Raw genomic sequence first — 24543 nt, forward strand, 5'->3', positions numbered from 1 at the left:
CGTGCTGGGTTCTGTAGCGATGGCACCACCCTCAGTGCAGTGCTGATGGCTCCTGTGACAGAGCTAGGACCATCCAGGTGGTATTCCACAGCTGCTGCTTCACACCATATCTGCCTGTGTAATTTGTACATAGGAATAGAGAAAAGAGGATATATGTGCTATAACAATCCCGGGAAGCTTCTCTCCACCATACCATTCACCAGGCTTTCATTTTACTAATACACCAACAAACAGATATTGGACAAAGTCATGTTCAGTACAGCACTGAGTTTTGTATATCTTCAAATATAGAGAACTAATTCCTTTTTTACAATCAAAATTTACAACTTATATTCAATTTAAAACGCTCCATAAGCTAGAATACAATATGCAGTATTTTAAATACAGCCAAGGAAAAATAGCTACAGTAGTATTTAAAATAACATTAATAGCAGCAGAATTCTGTCTAAAAATAGGATCCTAACTTCATTTAAAGTGTCTCTTCTTTCAAGTAGGTAAAAGCAAGCAGATCATTTAAAAATAAAACCATCATCTGAAACACAGAACCACCCTGATAACAGTGAGATAATGCTGAGCAATTAGAACACATTACATGTTTAAAACATGGACAAGTACGAGCTGTTTTTAAAAAGGCTGATATGCAAGTGATGTCACATCAACTTCTGCTACAGTCCTGTACCTAAAATTATCCTTAATTTATCCTACGAGTCTTACAAGAAATCTACACTGGAAACTGTACCAAAGAAAGCAAAAGGAAACAGAAATAACTGAAGTGTTAATAGCTTGCTTTAAAACCCAGCCCATAACCCATACTGCTGGCAGGAATGGCCATGCTGTGTCTGTACAGACTACTGGACAGTTTATGTGCATTTAAAAACTATGATACCCATAGCCTGCAGCACAACAAACAAAGCAATACCTTTATAAACGAGGGAGAGTTCTCCAGGAGAGTGTAAAGTGCATTATTTTAAAGAGTGCTTCTTCTATATACAGTACATTTACTGCCTGACAGACACTACGGTTGTGCTTTTTAAAGGCTTTTTGCTTATTAGCTGTTCGCTAGGATCGCTGCAAATTCCTGCACTTATTTATCAGCCCTTTTGGATTCAGGAGGAGATAATGGCAGGGGAAAAAGAAGAAGAGGGATCCAATGACAAAATGCAATAAAATGCAGAAATACCTCAAAACTGCTTGGGAAAAAAAAAGGTCTTTTTATTTTTTGCTTTTTTATTGCTAGCAGCTGGTACTGAAATTGACATACTGTCTGGTGAACAGACTAATGTCACTCATTAACCACCCCCTCTGTTCAAAAGCAGGCAATGCACAAAGCATTATCAGTTCATTACTACAGAGGAAAATCGTTTAAATACCACATGAATCACAAAGCAACTCTAGAGAATGTTGGGTATACTCCAGCTGGAGCATAACACAGCATCTCAGAGCCAAGCTCTTGGAATTACCTTCCCAGGTAAGAGCTGTTTCATTAAGAGAAACAGTGCAGTGGTTTGACATCTTAAGGTCACCAAAGTTTTGTTTGTTTATATATATCTCTCTATATATACTTAGTGTATCTGTGTATGTGTGTGTATATATATATATATATATATATATGTATGTATGTATGTATATACAAATATATATAATCAGATATATCTATCTATACGTAAAATATAAATGCAGGTTTAATAATTTAAAAATAAGTTGGCATTCTGTATGGGGATCCTGTATGCTCTAAATGTTTCCTATCATCCGAGCATCTTTTGGCTCAGCAGATATCATCTACAAGTTTTGCCCCATTGATCCCCCTGTAGGTTACTCTGCTAGGTCGAACCAGGACCCCATGGTTCTGCTTGCAGGTGAAGTAACGCTTCTCCCCCACAGAGCCATCATTCTTTCCCTTGGCACTTCGTAGCTCAAGGCCAAGCCACATCCCTGGTGCAAAGTCCGTCGGACCAATGTACCTGATGGTGCCCATTTCATTGGAGCTGGTCAGAAGAACCTGTGAGCCTTCGTGCAGCTTCACCAGTCCCTCCATGGTAGCTGTGCTGGGATGGCTCCAGCTGTGCCGTGACGCAGAACTCTTGGACCTAGTTTTAAAAGGGGGGTGGAAAAAAAAAGCATCGGTGTCTTTCCATGAAACATCCAAGAAGTATTTTTAACTTAGTGCAGTGCATGACAAAACTGGGTTTGATCTCATATTGCTAGCAAAACATGTAACAACTTCAGTGTGCTACAACAGAGGGCAGTTTGAAATACTTGGAGAATCCATCTGCTCTCTCACTCGATGCCAGGATTTGAGATGTCTATGGTAGGTGGTACAGTAGGCAGGACGAAGTGCAGTCCTTTACCAAGGCCTGCTGCATTCAAACAGCTGAATGAAAATACAAGAATTTGCAAAATACACAGTGATGAGCAATTGGAAAACCATTTTCATGCCATCTTGAACCCAAGGACTGTATCTTAGGATGCCCACAGAAAAAACAGTAGGCTACTGCTTAATTCTGGAGGAAAAAGAGTGAGTATATATAATAACCTCTAGCACTTCATAAACATAAAGATCTTCTTTGCAGCAAGAAGTAGTGAGGCTATCAGCTGCCTCACCCAGACATCTTAAAATCCAAATACTCACCTAACAAAGGAGTTTCTTCTGCTTATCTCTCTTTGTGAAGATGCAGAAGTTGTGCTTAAACTGCGTCTAAAACCTAAAGGAGAAGGTTAATGAGCTATGTGGGATTTACAAAGATTTTTGGCTTTGAGCCCATTATCTCTGTGTTTTCTTCTATACTGCTCCCACTATCTTTGCTACACATTCTCCCTTCCTGTTTGGAAACTGATGAAACTTTTCATGAACTTAAGTGTTCATAACATGTTTTACATGTCCTGAGACAAAAGAAATTAAATAAAACAAACTGAAGAGGAGTAAATGGAAGCAGGCTTTTCACAAAACAACCTTTCTTACTGTCATGTATTTTTACTCCTTCCTGTGATGTATCATTACTCCTTCCACTGACACCCTCATTAGGCTCAGTTTAGATGAAGAACCAAGTTAAACTTATGGTTAAGTATGTTTAAAGAAGTATGAAATAGTTATAAGAGTGACAAGGGTCTTAATTCTGATGGAATTAATTTTCATGAGGATAAAGTTATTATCAACATTGTACTCCAAACAGTTCATTCTGCAGACAGGAACTGCAGGTTTCCTTTTTAGGATGGGAACAGTCAGCCAGTTTGCTCACATCCTTGAAAGCCTCATGTGCTTTCAGAGCTGTGACCTTAGTGCTGCAGGTCCCATTTAAAGAATGGTAGCCTACAGCAGGCTACATAAGCCACATGGTAAACAGCATCTTACACACCTACCTGGAAAAGTGTGATTTATCTTACTCGAAGTCTCTGCAAGAGAATCCATTGAACCTGTCAATCTGAAAAGCAATAACACAAAGACACAGTTTCAGCTCAATTTTTAGTGGGAAAAAAATAAAATAGTACTGCTGGAGTACTTCTTGTCAAACACTGGTTAAGTTCTAATTGTTTTCCTCCCCCAACCCTACCCAAAAGACACTAACACTTTGTTGTAAGAAGGCTGGTGTGTAAGAGATGTACATGGTTCATAGTTATACTCAAGTTACTTTATTCAGAGCATTTATCATTTAGAGGCAACGTTATCCCAAATTCTTGGGACTTCCATACAGTTAGCTGGAATGAAAATAGCAACTTCATTTCAGAACTGAACTTTTCTCGGAGCATCAGGACTAGGTCAGAAAGGTAAGGCTGAATGAACACTGACTGTCCTGGAGATAGAGGCCATGAAATGAAAATACTTGGAAGTGGCAGCGAGAGAAATGGGAGATCATTGTTTATAAGCTGATCTAAAACCCAGGAGGTTTTTTTAAATGGAGGTTACAGGCTTCCACTAGCAGAAGAAAATAAAGATAATTTCTTCCATATCTGCTTCAAAACTGTTTTCCATGGGAAATGCACAAAGAAAGCACTTGACAAACAAAAACAGGACACCTGCTTCAGTGCTTACCTCTGAACTCGAGAAGGAGGTGCAAATATTCCATAGCGAGGAAGGCAGCTGAAGTACTGGACACCACCCACAGAGCCATCATTCTTACCATGAGGCTTGTCCAGTTCAATTCCACACCAGAATCCTACAGATTTAAAACAAACCAAAGAAACCTCTTAGCAAAACACTACTGGCTGTCCTTTGTCTAGACCCCTGGTATTCATTTGCATTAAGGAAACAGAAATTGTCTAGCTATATAAAAACGATATAGAGTATAGATCTAAAAGGTATAGATCTAAAACTATGTAATACAAAATAACTATGCAAAAAGCTGCATCAGAATAAGTTTCTCAGCATTTTCATATGCTTTCAGGAAAAAAAAATAATGATATTTTACTTAATATAGAGAAAGTAAAACATTTGGTGTGTAAACTAAAGTTGAATGGAATGTTACTGAATGTAACAGTGGCTACTTGGACAAAACAGAGACGTGAAAGAACAGCAGTGGATATTCAAGTTTCCCTCCTCAGACGTCTGATCACGTGCTTTCATCTGAGATCATCAGCACTAAAATTCCAGTTCTGATAACAATTTCTTCCTTCCCTCCATTTATCAAGTTCTAATTAATACAAATTGCATGGAGAGAAGGGCGTGATTCAGAAATGGCCAGCAGAACACTGAGCAGGCATTAGGACGTTCATAAGCCTGATCATTCGTAACAAGTGATAAATGTGAGCTAATTATGTAAATGCACTAAATTTCATACTCCATTAGCAGGCCTTATGCTATCCATCCCCAAAAGACTCAAAAATTTAATTCAAGTCACTTGGTACTAAGGCTTGGGATAAAATGCTAATTCTAATTATCAGCTCATGGAGCGCAGGAATGACAACTCATGAATTAGAAAGTCTCAATTTGTCAGATACTCTCCCATTCTTGTTTCCAGATATAAAGATCTGCATTGCAGCAAAAAGAATGAGAGAGAAAGTACTGATGCTACCAAATGCCAAAATAAATATTACTGATTAGTAACAGTCCAACAGACTTAGGTACTTACATCCAAACATACTGCTTTTGCATTAATCTTGCAATAATAAGATTACAATTATTACTTGTACATATATATATATATAATTACTATCTTATTTATATTCAGTGAAACACAATACAGACAGACCTTGACATTTAAAGTATTTTGGAGGTAGTGAAGATGGAGTTCTCAATGTCCCTGTTCTCACACGCAACCTATTCCAAACAATTCTACAACATACACAAGGAGCACTGCAATTACCCGGTGCAAATTTTGTTGTCCCACAAAACCTAACAGTGCCCGTCCTCTGTCCTACTACCAGTACTCTGTCTCCAACCTGAATTCCTCTCTCATCATGAGGGGTTTTCCTTGGAGCTGGAGAAGAACTGTACAAGCCTGTTAACAGAAGAACAAGATTTGGCACTGTTAGCTTTACATCTTTAAGAAGTTCTTGCAAGAATGTGTAAAGCTTAACATGTACAGATGAACTACTTCAAGTGCCTCTCCTTAACCTTTTCCAATTCTGAAACCACACATGTAAGTTCTACATAAGCATTCACTACGACAGTAACATTCCTTCCTATTTTACAAAGAAACATCATACCGGCACTAATTCTAGAGGAAGCAGAAGACACTCTAGTCAGTGGCTTTTTATTGCTGCCAGTCGAGTTCCACTTCTTAGCGTAATTCTGTTTGCCTTCTAAGGAGGTAGTAGAAGAGGAAGAGCTGCTGTATTCAGGAAAACCTTGAACAGACAAATAAATAGAAACAGTCCCTCAGAAATATGTTTGGAAAAGAACAGAGTAAGCAGAAGGGAAAGGCTTTGAAAGAACAAAGTTGTTTGTTGTCCATCGAGTGGGCAGAATAGAAAGCAAAGGGTCAAAAAAAGAGGGTTTTTTTAGCAGTAGTTATACAGCCACCTACGAGAAATGACACAGGTACATCTGATGCTCCCTTGGCAGAAAGGTGCTAGTTTAGTGGTGGAAGAGGTCTCCAAAAGGCTCTTCTTTCTTACTTTATGGAAGTTCTTGCAGACAGCCTCAAACAGATTTCTTATAGTATGAAAGCCTTAATAATAAGTGATCATATCACCCTTCTTCCAGCATCCAGCCTATTAAAGACTCAATGAGAAGCATAAGGAAGGTGATACCACATGAATGAATTATTATCTGGATTAAAGCCTACTCTATCCCGTTCCATACTATATTAATATTAAGCACGCTCTATAAAATAAGAATGGATCATAAATCATTTTTTATATCCTTCTGCAAAACCTTGACATCTAAGCTGTCTGGTAAGACTTACGTTCAGCTTTCATCCCTCCCTTTCAAGACTCTCCCTTTGTTCTCTCCTGCTCCTACCACCTTCTGCACAAAGTGAGGCACAGTACAGCCAGTCTCATCTGTACTTTAATTTATCAATGTCATAATTAAGATAATCCTGCATATCAAACACCCCAGAAAATTGAGTGGCCAACAACAATCATTTTTTGCAGTGCACCTCAAGATAAACATGGGGTTACTGTATTCAATAAGATTTAATTCTTCTATTTGGCAAAAACTTTAATAACTGCAGTAAGACAAACACAGGGGGATGAGTCAAAGCAAAAGCTTTGGTATCTAAGGGCAAAAGACAGAAGTCTGAAGACTCCTGAGGTACAGCCTGCAGCTATGCTGCACTAAAGAAATGGAAATGCATATTATTAAATGAATGATGACAGAACAGTATAAAAAAAATGTGTGCATCTGCAATCACATGCTACAAGTCTGTACTTAGATTAGATGGAGGTCAAACCACTCAAGTGTTTTCACATGAGCGCAACAAGAACCTTTGCTTAAAAATCTACCTGCTAGGGAGATCTCATTGCTTCCTCAACAACTTATTTCACCATATAATTACTACTGCTGGAGGATGTTTTTCCTCATAATATAATGCCTAAATTACCAGACTTCTAGCTCAAGATTTCTTAATCTCAAACATCTTGTATTGTTTTTTACATTTGAAAGTCTCTTGTTTTATTCCTACAGTCTTTTGGGTTTTTTTATTCACCCAATCACAAATTATAGTGGTTTTATCTTAAGTCACATTTTATACATCTCCAGTTATTGCACTGTCTTCTCTGAATTCACTCTCATACCTAAAAATTGGCATTTTGAGTATTTTAATGAAGATTACCATGGAATGTGAGGAGCACAGGGCAAGAGGTCTCCCTCAGAAACACAAGGAGGTACACCTGCAGATACTCTGTAAGATCATTTAGTAGGAGACTAGGGTTAAAAACAGGAAAAAAAAAAACCAACATTAATTTAGTTACCTCCTTTTGCAGGTACAGTTTTTCCCCTGTTAACAGTTGTGAACTTGTTTTCTGAACCACTGGGTTTTCTTGACTTATTTATGCCTGGAATAAATATATATGCATATATAAATATACAATTAAATACATGTGTGCTAACAACAAACAGCAGCTTTGAGTGGAGTCGTGTACAAACTCAACCTAAAACACCTGCAGATTAGCATATGCACAGAAAAAAATGGTTCAAGCCATAAAGTTCCTCAGACTCTTGCTAAGTAGGTAAAGCAAGGCTGCAGAATTGCTCTCATGGATGTCAGACACCTTAACACATTTTAAAACAGTGCAAACTATCTCATCAGATGACAGAATCACCTGTGAGATATTCACGTTTACACTGCAGGAGTTACATTTATTACATCTATTAAATAAACATAAAGACTTTACACATACTTCATGTATATTATTCACAGTTTCTACACTGAAGACTATAGAAAGTTTGAGACCAAGTCTTCAGTCTACAAATAGTGAAGCAAATATGCCAATGCCATTTTTATGGCCTAAAAGAGCCTAACTCGTAGAGCAGCAATGGTGTGGTACACACAAACGGGTACTGCAACCTGCTACAACCAACAAACAGCTGTTGTGCATTTCTGCTTGTTCCCCACCTTACATGAAGGAGAACAAGCTGATATCAGATGTACCCCCTTCCCTGTTACAAAAAAGGGAACATCTTTTTTATTTAACTGCGCGTCAGCTTCATTCAGCTTCAACCTCTATACAGCATTATTTTACTTTTCAGCTTATAACTGCCTCTACAAAAGCATATTAATTTTTTCTTGGATCTTTACAAACTAGTGATAAGCAGGCATGGAGTTTAAAGGAAAGAAGAAATCTAATCTGGTGATGCACATGAGCACAGCCAAGGTTACGTGTTATGTAGCTTCAACCTCCCACTGCAGCCAGTGAATCAGTCAGGCATGTTCATTCTAGTGGACCTTTCAATACATGAACGTCCTAAAAGTGACAGCTTGAAGATTACTGCTTGTGGATGTAAGCACCACTGGGCAAATGATGCATAACTCACTCTGATTTTTACCTAAAGGAATTGTCAAATGTTTTATAAAGACAGCCGTGCACCTTTGTGACAAAAGAAACAGCTCATGACTAACCTGTTTTGAGCACTGTGTCTGTGACAAAGGCCACTCTGCTCTCCGTCATAGTCTAACAAGTTCTGAACTATTCACAACAAACTGAATCAGTCACTGAAGAACACTTGACAAAGTCAACACAGACATGCTCCTGAGCAATACCACAACCACAATATTGATAGAAGTGTGTTATCATTGAATCATAGAATGGTTTGGGTTGGAAGAGATCTCTAAGATCATCTAGTTCCAACTCCCTGCTATAGACAGGGACACCTCCCACTAAACCAGGTTGCTTACCACCCAACCCAGTTTGGCTTTGAGGGCTCCAGGACAGGAGCATTCTCAACCACTCTGGGCAACCAGTCATGCAGGACATCAGTTTAGAAACACCTTAAAACTTTGCTGACTGTAAATACACATAATTAGGGCTTACTTTCCTCTAATGTTGGGTTACATGAATCATCTATAATGCTCCTAAAACACTACTCTTACCAGCCCGCACATTGTTTTATAGCCTATATGTTGCTAGTAAAGAGGGGAAGCTTAAGGCCACTTGAACATGGCAATGTGAGAGTATTCTTCTATACTTGAAGCTGAGCTGCCCTTAGTAAGGATCACCAAAACAGGATTCAAAAGGCAAAAGACATCCTAATGTAATGTAATTAATACAAGGACATCCATTCTCTTCTCATCTGCCTCTGGATTTACTCAGAAAATTTAATCAGCAAATAAAACATAATCAGTTAAATAGTTCCGTGATCATTTTGCGAGAAAATATATGTATTCAATTTATACAAACGAAGTTGTATTTAGATTTATTTCCAGATTTTCACTGGTTTCAGCAAGGTGTTCCAAATTACCCAAGAAGACTTCAGGAAATGAAATCACATTGTGTTTAGACCTGTCATGGACATCACAGCCACTCAGATATCACTTTGAACACCTGAGATTAAATGTTCTGGTGAGTCCCTATTAAAGACTGTAACTTCTGAGCACATCAGATCATTGTAATCACTGAACAGCTACACTCAGTGTCCCACCAGTACCTGGCCAGTGGACATCAAGTAAGAGGAACATGAGGTCCATTATCACCTTTTCTTCCCACACAACGAATTAATTCCTAACAGCTACATTCATAATAAGATTTACAGTACTGGTGCTCATTCTTGATCTCTCTATCTAATCTCAACGTAAGAGAAAATACTCACCAGAATTCACTTTGGAAGTTATGTGCGTCACATCTATTTTCTTGGATTTGATCAAAGGTGAAGATCGCGTGGAAGAACTTCGTACAGAGCTTTTCTTGTGATCATAAGCCTTGCTTATTTTAGAGAGAGGTGCAAAGATACCTGGGAAAGAGGGTTGTATGAGCCAAAAAGAACCATGGACAACATTAACATCATTATACTTTTTTGCTGTCTCTTAGAGCCATTAATTTAAGTATTCTTTTAGCCACAATCATGGCTTGTTATGCTGCTGAAGCACTTATAGAGTGCAAGGATTAGCTCAAATAGAGCAATGAAACCACACCCAGATCTATTTATTTCCCCCAAAAGTTTGCACCTTCCAATAGTCTGTTTAGCCTTGAGAAAAGAAGACAGAGAGGGGATTTGATCCAGGTGTATAAATACTTGAGGTGTGGGGGCCATAGCGGTGAGGCTGGTCTCTTTTCAGTACTGTGTGGGGACAGGACTAAGGGTAATGGGATGAAAGTACAGCATAGGAAGTTCAGCACGAATGTGCGGAAGAACTTCTTTACAGTGAGGGTGACGGAGCACTGGAACAGGCTGCCCAGGGAGGTGGTGGAGTCTCCTTCTCTGGAGATATTCAAGATCCGCCTGGACGCCTACCTGTGTAACGTGGTGTAGGGAGCCTGCTTTGGCAGGGGGGTTGGACTCGATGATCTCTAGAGGTCCCTTCCAACCCCTACGATTCTGTGATTCTGCGATATATGTATATTTTTTTTCTTTAAATTCATGCTTTAAGAGAATTTCAGAAATGAAAGTAAAGGTTATACCACGTTTTGGTGCACACTTGAAGTACTGGACTTTTCCAACACTCCCATTGTTCTTTCCCTCTGCTTCATCCAGCTCTATGCCAGCCCACTGCCCACTTGCAAATTCCGTTGTGCCACAAAATCTTAATGTTCCAACCTAAAGCATTAAGCAACAACATAGAAACATAGTGTTAAAAATGCATGGCTCACAACAATAGCTTATGAAGGAGAGAGCTGGTAATTACCAAGCTTTTATCAGAACAGATACAGAAATACAAACATAACGATCCCCCTCCATGACTGACATTCCTATCTTTCAATGCCAGCCACTGCATTTTCCAGTACATATCAGTCCTGTGTGTCCACTGAGCATTAGCAGTTGTTATTGACAGATCAAGTAACAGATAGGAATTCAACAGCAAGCACAATTGCACAATACAACTCAAATCCAGTAAAGTACATGCCTACCTAGCTCTACTTTCAGTGCCTTTCACAAGAACAGTACTAGAAACCTGGCTGCATAGCTTGCTGAATTGAAGAGTCCATTGAAATACTAGATTTATAGTTCCTTTATTTATTTTTCCATATTTCATATATACACACATACACAAACACAACATTTTGCTCGCAAATACCTTCAACATTTACCAGAAAAAATATTTCAAATCTTTGAAAAAGAATACTGATATCTTCAATCATTTCAGAGCTGTCAATATCAGAATAACAAGTATGAACATGAACTACAAAGTTCAATTTTTCAAATTCATTTTTAAATGGCATCTAACAAGCTTCTTAAAAGCTATTCAAATGTGAGCTAGATCAGTATCAAATGTGAGCTACATTAGTATCAGCTATGTTGTTCTACTGCTTCCACAGAACAACATACCAATCCCTTCAGAGAAGCACTGCTTCAAAGATTTCAGCTGCACTACACCAGTTGAATTGGTTACCTACCCTAGCATAAGCAGAACTGATGGCGTTTTTTTACTGCCTTCTGGAATCTAATAGGGTAAATTCACAAATGAATGCTAATCAATAAATATTACTATCATTGTGACGTGACTCCAGAAACGTTAATAAATAATGAACTGGGCTGATGTACTACAGGGGATTTCAAAAACTGTTCATAAATGCAGACATTTCATGTCAAAACAGCCTTCCAGTTACATTCAACTCATTACTTTCTGTAACCAGATCCTTACTGCCATCCAGAGTTCATACCTTTCAGAAGGGGTTTCAGACACTCAAATCTGAAATATGTCTCCAAAGGAATAAATAAATCGACTGTCCATGAGTTACGAGAATAGTACAGAGTCACAGAAAGGCTTAGGTCACAAGGGCAACCCCTTCCTCACAAGGCTGCTCCCAACCCACCCACTGGCCATGCTGACCTAGGTGCAGGACCGTGCACTTGGCTTTGTTGGACTTAATGAGGCTTATTTGGGCCAAGCCCTCAAGACATCCCAGTTCCCTAGAGGACATCCCATCAGCACACCACACAGCTCAGTGTCATCCGCACACTTACCAAGTTACTCATCATACCTTCTGTCCTGCAATAACGACACGATCTCCCAGCTTCAGGCCAAGTGATAAAAGCATGGCCTTGCCTGTGATATGATCATAGTTTGTAATCATGGCTTTTGAGATGTCGCATGACAGAGGCATCGCATCCAGCAATATTTGCTTGATTTCTTTTGCACTAGCTGCTGCATCTGCCATTTCCAGTGGCATATCTACTGGATCGGGAACCACATCCACTGGGATCTGCCCTTTATCATTCTATAAAAGCATAATATAGCACAGCATTTAATAGCATAATAAATTCTTAAGAACATTATCAGTACTCTGGACACATGAGGAATAAAGAAAAAGCACCTGCATATGAAAAAGCATTTTCAAAGATACCTAGTCTGCATATCACATAGAACTTGCTGAACAATGATGTCTTAAAAGACTTCATGCCATCAGATGTTATATCATGCAATGACTTTTGAGTAGCATTAGGACATTTACAATGTCCCATAAAAATGAATTTGAAAATGGAGAACTGAAATACCAGCTACACAATACACACAGAATTGGTGGCCTTCATGTAGTAGTTTTACACTTCATCAGGCCTACTGTCTGGTTAGTAAGCAGAACAGCTGTTTGTTATTAGTTATTCGTGCTATGACCAAGTAAACTACTAAGTAATACAGTGAGTTTCCAGAAGCTGTGCGCTTCACCTCTGTATTTCTGAGATCCACCTCTGCCATCACAACTGATGCAAGACACAAATGGGAGTGAAAGCATCAAAAATGGAACTCTACTTAATTACTGAACTACCCATGGACATGAAAAAGAAAAAAAAAAAAAAAACTTCAACACACAAATATGACAAAGCATACAAAAATCATCCACTACAAGTTATAAATAAGTGGTGCTCTCTCCTCGCATAATAGATGTTTAACCAAACCTGGTTCCGTTTTTCCAGCTATATTTCCCCAGATAATCAAATAATTACTGAGGTATAATGTAAACCTAAGACCTTACCCTAAAGGCAGGATTTGCTCCGTGTTCCAGCAAACATTTGACAGCTCCTGTACATAGGTTAAAGGCAGCAATATGCAAAGCTGTTCCAAAATCGAAATCACTGCATGTAGCATCCACATCTGCAATTAAATGCCACATGAGGTATGTAAGTACGTTACTTGCACTTTCCAACCTATAGATTTCCTGAGAGGGCACAGTTTTATAATTTATATTAACATCTATAGAAAAACAAAATGAGCTACATACTGAATGTATATGAGAAGCAATTCTACAGAGCATCAACTTTATCTGCAAATTTTGATTCAGACCATGAGTTAATTTGGAAGACAAGTCATTACTTTCATTCGTTTTGCAAGTCTGAAGACTTAAGTGCAAAACTGTTGGTATCTGAGATACTCGACCTACAGCAACAAGATTAGCAAGTAAACATCAGGTTTGCACGTACATTCACATTTCTCTAACACTTCTATATTTTACTTGATTTGAAATATTTAAACAAGATGCATCTTCAACCAGGTGCATTCCTTTGTGAGCAGCAGGTAAGAGGACAATGGAAAACTACCCCTACTTTGCACAAACAAATTTACACTGGCCAAGAATTAAGTGTGAGCTAGCTAATGATTTTTGTAATTCCTGTTTCCAAAGAACTGCACTCAGAAGACACAGCTCAGAAAACACAGCACTGTAGCAGATGAGGTTCACAATACACATTGGCATTAATTGTTCCCTGTGTAGCTTTTGATGTGCCGTAAGTTAGTCTTGGGCACTTCTCCTGAACTATACAGGAGAGACATCCATTTAAGTCAGTTATGCATATAACCACTTATTTAAAATGCCAGCTGATTTCATCCACAAACCGAGACAAGAATATCCGCAACAACGATCCAATCTGAAATACTGATGAAGGACCCAAAACCTTCCTCCTAAGGGCTGTGGGAAACTTAGTATTCTACAGCTGCAGTCTGTCCCCAAAAACCACTAACCCTTTCCATAAATTAACAAACAAAATCCACCCTAATTTTATCAACATCCTAATATATTCATACTAAATTAGTATTTTCAGGGCACACAAGATGTAAATATTGGCATACTTATACATATTTAAATTATCTGTATGTAAATATGATACATCCTAGTAAATATTGACTGACTTTAAAGAGATGAAAGGTATTAAAGTTTAACAGTCTTACAAATGCTCCAAATTTAATTTGCACATGCATGAAAAAAGACTGCATTCCTTTTTGCAGTCATAACGACAGCTATGTATGTAAAGCTGCCTTTTATCTGTCAAATATTAAATTACCACAAGTTTAAAGTTCGGTAGAAGCTGTGTAGTAGCATCCAAATGGTGAAGCTTCCGTGTTTGATAAGGCCACCAAAGTGGCATTTTATCTTCTTAATAAGTACGTATTTATTTATGCTAAACACTGAAGTCTAGCTGTTCCTTAAACTTCTACATAGTTGAGATATTGGGAAAAATGAGCAAGTCAAAGCTGCTTCAATCACTATTTTGTCACAGCTTGTCGTTAGACCTCCACCTTGTCCTTCACCATTCTCCCAATGCTTCAAACACATTTCCCAGTGAGTAAGGCACTTTAAAAACCCCAGGGACCTGCTACAACAGCCACACCTTCCATTTTCTCTGTCCATTCTCTTATTTCTCTAACAACTTAGAATCATAGAGTGGCTCAGGTTGGGAGGGATCTCAAGGCTCATGAAGGTCCAACCCCCCTGCCACAAGCAGGACTGCCAACATCCACATTTAATACTAGATCAGGCTGCCCAGGTCCCCATCCAACCTGGCCTTGAACACCTGTCATGGTTTTGTAATTTTTGCTATTGGTATTCCACATCGTAACATCCTGTGGAGTACGGAGAAGATCATCTACACATCCCAGAGGACCTCATGGTAAGAGAGGGAAATGCATCATAGAAGTGATGCTCGCTCTCTCTCTCACTGCCTGGCAGCAGGTGTGGGTGTGCTTTCAAGCCACACGCCTTCAATTTCAAAGTAGGCTTTTTGGTCTTCAGAAAATTCTCTCTCTCTCACTGTATTTTATTATCCTCAATTTCAATTAGATTGTATTACATAAAATATAGTTTTCCTCCTTAGATCATTTCTGCTGCAATATTTGTTTCCTTGAGTCCATCTCCCAACCTTTTTCCCTTCCCACTTTCAGGGTCAGGGGGCCCACGGGACTACTGCCCCTCTGTCACGTACACAGATTGATCTACATAACCCCATGACAACACCTCCACAGATGGGGCATTCACAGCCTCTCTGGGCAGCCTGTTCCAGCACCTCACCGCTCACATAGTAAAGAGCTTCTCCCTGACATCCAAACTAAATCTTCCCTCCCTAAACTTGAAACCATTTCCCCTTGTCTTGCTATTATCTACCCTTTCAAAGTGTTGACTCCCCTCCTGTTTATAAGCTCCCTTTAGGTACTGGAAGGCAGCAATGAGGTCACCCCGCAGCCTTCTCTTCTCCAGGCTGAACGAGCCCAGCTCCCGCAGCCTGTCTTCATAGGGGAGATGCTCCAGTCCTTCATGGCCCTCCTCTGAACCCTCTCCAACAGCTCCATGTCTTTCTTGTATTGGGGGCCCCAGATCTGGATGCAGTACTCCACATGGGGCCACAAGGTCAGAGTAGAGAGAGGCACACAATCACCTCCCCTGTCTCTGCTGGCCACTCCTTATTCTGATGGAGCCCAGGATACCATTTGCTTTCCAAGCTGCGAGAGCACACTGCTGGCTTGTGAAGTTTTTAGAGTCAACCTGTTTGCTTTTGTTTCTTAGATACTTCTCTATCACTTCATACAAAGCACAAGTGAACAAAATACAAACAACTACATGAAACAGCAGTAATAACACCTACCTTTTGGCTTTGCATTTTTCAAAATAACACTAATAAGTTCTGGAACATCAAAGTAAGCAGCATAATGCAAGGCATTCATATTTGTCCAGCGGCTGCGTAAGCTGCTATCAGCACCCAGATCAATAAGCTGCATTGCAAATTTTACCGCGGTTTCAACATCACCTGCAAGGCAATTGTTTTGAAACATGCATTAGATTTGCTTCCAGGCCCTCAAAAATATGTGCATACTTATGTGTGAAACAAAACATAGCTTAGCTCACAGTTTGTACCTCAGCCTGAAACCGCGTTTGCTATATTAAAAAGATTTTTGACTAGCACTGCTGTTTGAAATACCTATACCACTGTCACAACCATAACCCCACTGCAGTTCTTTATCTTCCTTTCTGACAGCCATCAGAAGCCAAAACTAAGCACTACAGTTTACATTCTGTAATGTAATGCAGAAAAACATTCTGCAATATTAAGTGGTAGAAACCATTCTGGATTCATTAGGCTGGTACACCTATAATGACATTTCATTACTCACCAATACCATGAGCCCCTGATTTGCAAGTGTAATGCAGAAGAGTCATATCAGTCAGTCCATCTCTATCATTCACATTGCAACCTCTTTTAATGATCTGAGGGATGAGAGGAAAACATTACTTAGCAAGTTAATTCAAATATGGGTTCTTTTTATTTGCTGCTAAGAAGCTTCCTAGACTACACTGTAAGTGCAGAACTGAGCAATGTGCAGAAATACAAAAGACAGCATTATTTGAACATTGATAACTTTCATTATTTAACACTTGTAACATTTTCTTATACTATTACTAATGATATATATGACACGTGCTGGAAAGTTAACCATTTTACTGAACAACAGGAAAACTACTGCATCTAAGAAGTTTCTCCTTCCTGTTACTTGGCTTCTCAATACTTCTTTCTCCCCTAGAAAACTTGTTATATTATGGTAGGAAGAATTTTTCCATGCCTTCCCACCTACCCACATTAAAGCCTATAATCCAGAAGAAAAATATGAATGTAGGATAGAATATAAACAGCAGGTCCTATGAAAGCAGCCTATTGCAAGTCTCAGAAATATTTTGGATTCTACCTCATTTTGGCCTCGGAAACATTGCCCTTAAGGTCAGGCTTCAGTGAAACTTCACGTATCAATTTTTTGATTACTCTTAAATAAGAAAAAGAAGCACCAAGGTTGAAGGCCTCTAAGTAATAACCATTTTGAGAAGAAACATTCATTTTCTACCATCTATCCAAACATGCTAAATTATCAACCAATCCTTTCCTTCTTTCCAACTGAAAACAGCCACACAATGCACTAGCCAGTAACTATGACAAGGCATTTAGGAACAGTCCTGCTTTTGAATGAGCTGTTATAAATGCATGTCACTAAAGTGTATGTTTAATGCTTGACTTTCATTTATACCTCACCTCGTTGCCAATAATATCAATGTTCTGCTGGACTTGTGGAACCCACTGCCTTAAGATAGCAAACAATTCAGAAACAGACGTTTTGGGGTTGAACAGTATCTCCTGGCACGCAGCATCATTGGGATCGAAGAAGGAAAACTCTGCTTTAAAAAAAAGCAAATATAAAAAAGGGTTTATGTACAAGTTCTAATATTCTCCAAGAATATGTATAGTTTTCAGTCTCAGAGGCAAAGAACACAAGAGATGTTACTTCAATAATAACCACTAGAAAATTAGAATGTCTGATTAATTCAGATAAGGTTCTTTAATGTCTGGTCTATTTATACTCAAGTCTTGCTTATCAGCCAAAAAAAGTTTTGAACTGGGACCAAGTACAATGGTACTACAAGGTTGATGATAAGTTTAGGCAAGGACCAGCAGAGATGGGCAGTGGTTATGCCAATAAAGGCTCAGCCTTGTTTCAAGCTAGGCAATGCTGCTGATATCAAGCTGCTCCTAAAGCACAGGCCAGGCTCTCAATGGTAAGTGATGAAATATACACACAATGTTTTACAGCATATGGAAGAATCTTTCCTTCTCCTTCCATCTCAATTCACATAAAACATAGCAAAACATACACACACAAATTAGGAAGGCATTAGTGGCCTCCATTTTTTTCCTGTCATGAACATATCCATCCCACCACATAGCAACTACAGGTTAACAAATAAAATAAGCTATCAAATCAAAGTGAGAGGAAAAACAAAAAAAGCCCTTTAAGATTTTAAGCCTCGCATTGCTTCAGGCAACCCAAAAATTCAGCTATGAGAAACACCTTATTATTCAAGTATGGTATTTTGCATTACTTACACGTGTATATCTATGCATATACACAAACTGTACTGTTTTAAACTGATGGAATTTCTTCCAACTCAGAAAGAATGTGGACAGCAGTAGCTACTGGGAGAAGGAAGGGAAGCAGAACCTACTATCATAGGCAAATGATAGAATAATGGAAAACACTGAACTTTCATCCCTGCTGCAGTTGTCATAGAGTTGCCTTCTAAAAAGGTTTCAAGTTAACATACATCAGCTTGCACCAACTACAGACAAAACACTCTCAGAATGGATAACTAACAAAGGGTAATTAACACACAGTATCACTGACCAGAAATAGGACTGGGTATACAACACATTGTAAGCTACCTTCTGGATGAACCATCCTAACCTTTCTTCAAAGAAAGCACACCACAGTTCTAGATTGGATTAACAAATAAGAGCACATATGTAGCTCGCTTCCTGAGTACTTAGTGCTCCCCTAACAGCACTTCCTTGATTCAGCAAGAATGAATAAGGAAGACACTGTCACCAATTTACCATGACTTTTTATGGCTTCTCATGAAATAAAATTCCCCACACTACAGAAAGCATGCTTCTTAATTAATGTCCTATGCATTGACACAGATCTGATTTCTTGTTTAATATTTAGCTCCTGTGTAGACCTGTTATCTCATGCTGAAAGCTATGAAGGAAACATGACCAGCCAACGAGATTAATCATCTTATGTGACATACAAAACGCTTATTCTGCCAAGTTTCCCAGCTACTAACCCAAACCAAACCATACCCGTAATCAAATCTAACAGCCTGCAATGCAAAAAAAGAGTAAGAATATATCAACAGCAACCATCATAAGTGCTTAACAGCCAATCAGCTGCAGTGCTTGCAAGAGGAAACCAACATCATGATCCAGAAAAATCTTTTAAAAGTTCTACAGTATGATGATAACAGCATCTAGATGCCTTAAAGCTTTACTTTTTAAGGTACACAAATGCCATTTTGAAAACATTACAATTGTAGCTACCTATGAAGATCCTTAGCCAAAAGGACGTTTCAATCTATTGTATTTCTTGTTCTAATTATTAAAAACACATGAAGACAATGACATTTTTTTCCAAAAGCCAGTCACCAGAAGGTGCTATGGTCTCCTGTAAACAGCCATTCCACAGCCCTCACCCCTACAAACATCCTACCCTTCCAACAGAAACATTCAGTTTAAGTACTGAAAGCCCAGTGAGGAAAGTGTGATGCACACACAACTAGGGCTGAATTTAATTAATGCAATTTTGCACCTCAATACAATATCCAATTCTACACCTAGACCTACAAACATCCAACCACACATAGAGAAGAAACAGTAAAAGTTAAAAGAATTAAAAGTATATGCAATAAGAAAAATAAGAGAAGCATGAGTTTTCATTTTTCATCTCCCTTTAAAATAACAGAATCCATTTACAGTATTTACTAAGCAGTATTTTCTTTTTCTGAAATGAGAGTGTAAGGAACCAGTAGTTTTTCTTAATATTTATCACTCAAATTTAATCCCTGCTCACCACAAACTCGTATCCTGTTAACATACGTACCGCAGTCTGAAGGCATTGGTGCTGCAGCAACAGAAAAAGTAACAGAGGTTTCAGAGCTTGGAAACAGAAATTGATCTCTTGCAGGGAAAGAATCTCCTTCAAAGGAAGGTTCTGGGATACCCTCTATGGTCATCTTCCAGAAAGTTCCTTTAGATGGAGGGAAAAAAGACCAGCACTGATAGAAGTTCTTTGGATTAGTTCTATTTGCACTAAAATGCAACATAAAAATATCACCTTCTAGCAAACTAATAAAATGCATTCATTCTTAGGAGTGGAGATGGTGTCAAGGATACCCAGCTACTAGATTTGATTTCACCACCAAACTCACACGTAATTAACGAAGAGCATAAAATTTCACCACTGTTTCCCACTCAGGCAGTGTGAAAATTACACTGTAATTAGGAACTACAAGAAATAACTAATTTACATGCTTTACAACTTCACAAAAAGGTGAAGCAGCAGATTCTTTACCTCACACTTGACATACATCTTTATCTCACACTATCAGCAAGAACATGCTCCCAGCCACTGCTTTCCCCCTTCTAATTCTCATGACTTGAACTGTATGCAGCTTTATGCAGCAAGATTAATCACTGAGTGATTCACTCCTGGATGCACGACTCTATCATCTCCTTTCTCAGCTTCTCCTCTCTGTGTATTAAAATAGCACACTTACCGCCGTGTTGGAGCACCCACCCAGCTGTCGTTTCCAGCCAAGTTTTCAAGCCTTACAGCAACCTAGGAGAGAGAAGAAAAATGAAACAGCCACCCAAAGCTCTAGCGACGTGTTCCAACCAGGCCATGCTGCATTCTGCTTACTGCCTTCCTGCTAAGAGAAGAGAAGAGCTGGCTACCAATAATAACACACCTACTTGGGAAAACCCAGTAATAAATGAAGGAAAAAAAAAAAATATTATTAAATGAAACAGAAATTGAATCTCCTAGCTGAAAAACCTGAAATTCTGCATGTTGAAACTTCATGGCTAAGTAAAGCAATAGCAGCACTTCTACGAAATAAGCCTACGTTTTCATTTTGGAGAACGCCATGCCAGCCCTCTTAGGCTCCAGAACTTGTTTAAGCACTCTGACTGAAAGAAAGGCTTAATGGAGATTCAAGGTGTGCCTGACTTTATTACACTTCATCCACACACAAGTGAATGAGAAGGAAAAAAGTGGGTTATTTTGATTTTAAAGACTGGTTTTGTTTTGTCTCTTCTACACACAACAAGTGAATGGATTTATTCCAGCATTTTCCCAAATAAATTCCTCACACAATCCACACTCTAACACAGAAAACATTTTAGCAATAGATTGCAACTGCCAATCTTGAAGGAAATAAAACCTCTTTCCCTTCTTCCACATCACGCACAGTTTACCTCCAAGTTTCCTCACCTTGGAAAAGAGATCCAGATGACAATTAAGCTAGTTGGAGAAAAATGATTATTTCCTCAGTGTTCTACAGCTGTACAGATAAATGCATGTGTTGGCACAAAAGAAAGATCCAGAGGGAGGTCACTGAGAATGAAAGGACTATTTCTTCCAGCTACATGATTAAATTGCATTGGCTTCAGCAGTCAATTCAACAGGGCCAAAATTATCACTAATTATTTCAGTTGGTGTTTTCATTTAGCAACGCAGAGTTTATATTTTGAATGACTTCATTATTGACATAAACATTGACAGCAATTACTTCCTTGTACAACGGACTAGGAAGTCTTCTAAAACACAAGATGGTAATTTCATCTTGTTTGTAAGGAACAGTGAAATACACTTGCTGTCCTCTAATATTTGTTCAGAGGCTGTGGTCATAGCAAAGCTGTACAAATCCACATCATTTTTCCACAGGAAGCACATACAACACTCTCACAGAGCATACAATTAATACACATGCATATAGAAGACAACCGAAACCATTAAGCCAGAAAATAAAAGAATTATAAAGTTTCCACACAGCACTGCCAGTACAACAGTGAAAAAACAAAAGCAACACTACCAAAAGTAGCCACACCTGACTGAGCAGCTCCTAACAGGTGAGATGCATAAGGTTTGATTGCAAAATCAGCTGGAACTACAGATCAGCAGAGATATCTGAAAGGTAGAACAAGCAGTGCTGTGTACTGCATACAGACAAACAGACCTGGCGGTTTTGCAAGTGGCCAAGTCAGCTTTTACATGGAAAGGCCATAGGGAAAAACACAATCCATCCCACATGAATGAAACAAACAACTGAGTAAAACAGGCTGGGCTACAATTGGGGCTGCTGGTCAGATGGCACTAAGACCCAAACACCACGATGAACACGCCAACACAACAGCACTAAGAATGACTTCATATGCTCACACTAGTGCCAACACCTCCTGGTCTACATCTTTATACTGTGAGATTTTCATTATGATCTTGAAGTATATTACCATTTTATGACACAGAACTGAACCATGAAAGGTCAAGGAAACACGTTCTGCACCCACGACCACCTCCAGAGATCACAAGCTCAAGTACATGAGCACCACAACAGTTAGTGTGGCATACACACACCTGGAAACGCAGAACGAAAGCAAAAGCTTGACAACAATTCCTAATAAATGGAAGAAGTGGAAAAATACCATCTTCTGGGAAGCACAGCATTGAGATACTAATAACAGCCAAGATGTACTGACTCAGATGGGAAGAGGAATGAAATAGCTTCCAGAAATCAAAGCATGGACAAGTCAGTCAGGTCAGAAGTTCAGAAAGAAATGATTAGAGAAGCTCAATGAAAAGAAAAATGCTAGTTTTCCTTTTCACAGCATTATTAAATACTTCTTAGTGTAGCTTAGCGCAGCAGAGAGCACCATACTTACTATCTGCCAGCCATACGTTGCTGTGATCCAAATGCAACCTGAAAACGAAAAAGAAACATGACTGGGAAAGAAAGAATTAAGTAAGTTTGATAGCCATCATCTGTACCCACAGTGCTGCTGCCAAGGCTGAGAACAAGCACAGGTTTCCAAACACCCACATCTTACATAGGACATCCACAGTTAAAAATAAATAAATAAACAGGAAGTTGTATAACCCAGGATCCACTTTTTTGCATGGATTGTACAATTTCCAACCTTAGTGCAAAGCATCAGCGAACACCTGCAAGCGCTGAAGGACTTGAAGTGATGGCACGCACCTGCGCTGGGGGTCGGGCAGCAGGCCTGCTCACCAGCTAGGTGCCATTTTAGACAACCACTACAAATAACGAACTGCTTATATCGGTGCGAACAAGAAGAAAACCTCAGCCCGGGTCGCCGGGCCCTCCGCAATGCACTGCCAGCCCGCGCATGGCGGCGCCCGGCTGCTCCCACAGAGGGCACGCGGAGAAGTCGGAAGGAAGCCCCACACAGCGTGCCAAGCTGTCCCGCAATGCCCACCACAGCTGACCGAGCAGCGGCAGCAGGCGAACCCCCGGCCCGTCACCCTATCGCCCCATACCTGCCGGGCCCGGCTGACCCGCGCCCGCTGGGAGCCGAGCGAGGCCCCGAACCCGTCGCAGCGTTGTGCTCCGCCCGCTCCCGCCCCGTGCTCCTATCGGCTCCAGCGCCGCCCCCCTCGGCCCGCCCCGGCACTCCTCCTCACAGCCGCCGGGCTGCACGTTGCTTCAAGCGGCGTAGGCAGGTTTCCACAGCCCTGCGTGAGTGCGGAGTGAAATGCACAGCCTTAAATACAGGTTGAAAACCGGTTTCACCCGGAAGCAGCTTGAAGTGGAGGTGGGAGCTCTCATCGCTGCTTCATGTGCTGCTCCTGCCCTGCTCGCCCAGCCTTGCGCATTTTGTGTGGTGCATGATGTTAGAGTCATAGAATCCTTATGGTTGGAAGGGAGCTCTGAGGGCCATCTAGTCCAATTCCCTTCCCTTCCCCTGCAATAAAGCAGAGACACCACAGCTAGGTCAGGTTGCCCGGGGTCTGATCCAGGCTCACCTTGTAAAGTCTTCAGGAACAGGGCATCAACCATATCACTAGACAACTTTACAGCACATATCAAATAATGGACAGTTGTTTGATAGGGAAATTATTAGCAATTCTGGAGCAGATTTGAATTCAAGAGATCGACAGCCCGTGGGTATGAATACTTTTCTGTTAGAAAGTGAAAGAAGGCAGCACCTAAACATCTCAGGTTCATCAGAACCTTCTGATTGTAGCAATGAAGACAAAACCCAAACATTTTAACTTGGAATAAATCCTTATGTGGGAAGATCAGATACCATTGCTTGGCAAAATACCTGCACGTCCCAAGTTGCACTTGCCAGCCCCACAATGGAAATGAAAAATAAATAAACCCTAGTTCCATGCCTTTTCACAATATCAGGATATGAGTCTAAATAAAATTCTGTCCGGCCTATTCGGTCTGACTCATTCTGTGATGCCAAGGGCAGTACAGTTGCTGAGCACCTGGAGAACAGTAATGTCTCAAACAATGAACTGCAGCCCTTGTGACCACATCAGGAAGATGATGAAGAACAAAGCTTGTGAGCAACAAAACTTCTTTTTTTTTTTCTTTAATGAAAAGTACTATTGTGTTTTTATTTCTCTTCTTGAGCAGAAATAGGGCATTACTAACCACTTCCTTCATTTTCTCAACTGTTCTTATCAGAGGAAAAGGGTTATTTAAATAGCTTTGGAAGACTTGAGCTTCAAGCAGAGCTACTTTGGACAAGATCAGAATAACAGTGAGAACAGAAGTACAATTTACATACCACTTTCTATGCAGCTTTGGAGCAGCAAGTATGTTTGTAAGACACTGGAAGCTCCAGGAGCTGCCCTCAATTAGGTGTGTAACAGGAAAGCTGTGTATACACAC

The 24543-nt window shown here is 39.7% G+C and overlaps 1 protein-coding gene across 2 annotated transcripts; it reads right to left on the reverse strand.

Moving 5' to 3' along the window:
- Positions 1-190: 190 nt before the first annotated feature.
- On the reverse strand, positions 191-23279 carry CLIP4 (CAP-Gly domain containing linker protein family member 4). Of its 2 annotated transcripts, none has more exons than XM_015856926.2 (18): positions 23178-23279; positions 22559-22596; positions 20395-20456; positions 19719-19865; positions 17318-17457; positions 16410-16503; positions 15884-16045; positions 13006-13124; positions 12016-12252; positions 10495-10630; positions 9686-9826; positions 7351-7434; positions 5641-5781; positions 5298-5432; positions 4028-4151; positions 3358-3419; positions 2630-2702; positions 191-2087 (listed from the first exon to the last, which is right to left on the reverse strand). In XM_015856926.2, the coding sequence occupies exons 4-18, from the start codon at positions 19849-19851 to the stop codon at positions 1766-1768; spliced, it is 2103 nt and encodes a 700-aa protein (XP_015712412.1). In that variant the 5' UTR covers positions 19852-19865; positions 20395-20456; positions 22559-22596; positions 23178-23279; the 3' UTR covers positions 191-1765. The 2 variants fall into 2 exon arrangements, with proteins under 2 accessions (XP_015712412.1, XP_015712410.1); XM_015856924.2 differs by having other exon boundaries at positions 17318-17460.
- Between the last annotated feature and the right edge of the window lie 1264 nt (positions 23280-24543).

This window comes from Coturnix japonica, chromosome 3 (assembly GCF_001577835.2).
Source record: "Coturnix japonica isolate 7356 chromosome 3, Coturnix japonica 2.1, whole genome shotgun sequence".
Taxonomy (NCBI): domain Eukaryota; kingdom Metazoa; phylum Chordata; class Aves; order Galliformes; family Phasianidae; genus Coturnix; species Coturnix japonica.

Coding starts and splice junctions, on each gene's coding strand:
- CLIP4 (XM_015856924.2), bottom strand. CDS start 19,851: ATGACCATAGAGGGTATCCCAGAACCTTCCTTTGAAGGAGATTCTTTC. Junction 13,125..15,883: donor GAAAAATGCAAAGCCAAAAG/GTAGGTGTTATT, acceptor ATTTAATTGCAG/ATGTGGATGCTACATGCAGT. Junction 10,631..12,015: donor TCGTTATTGCAGGACAGAAG/GTATGATGAGTA, acceptor TTAATGCTTTAG/GTTGGAACATTAAGATTTTG.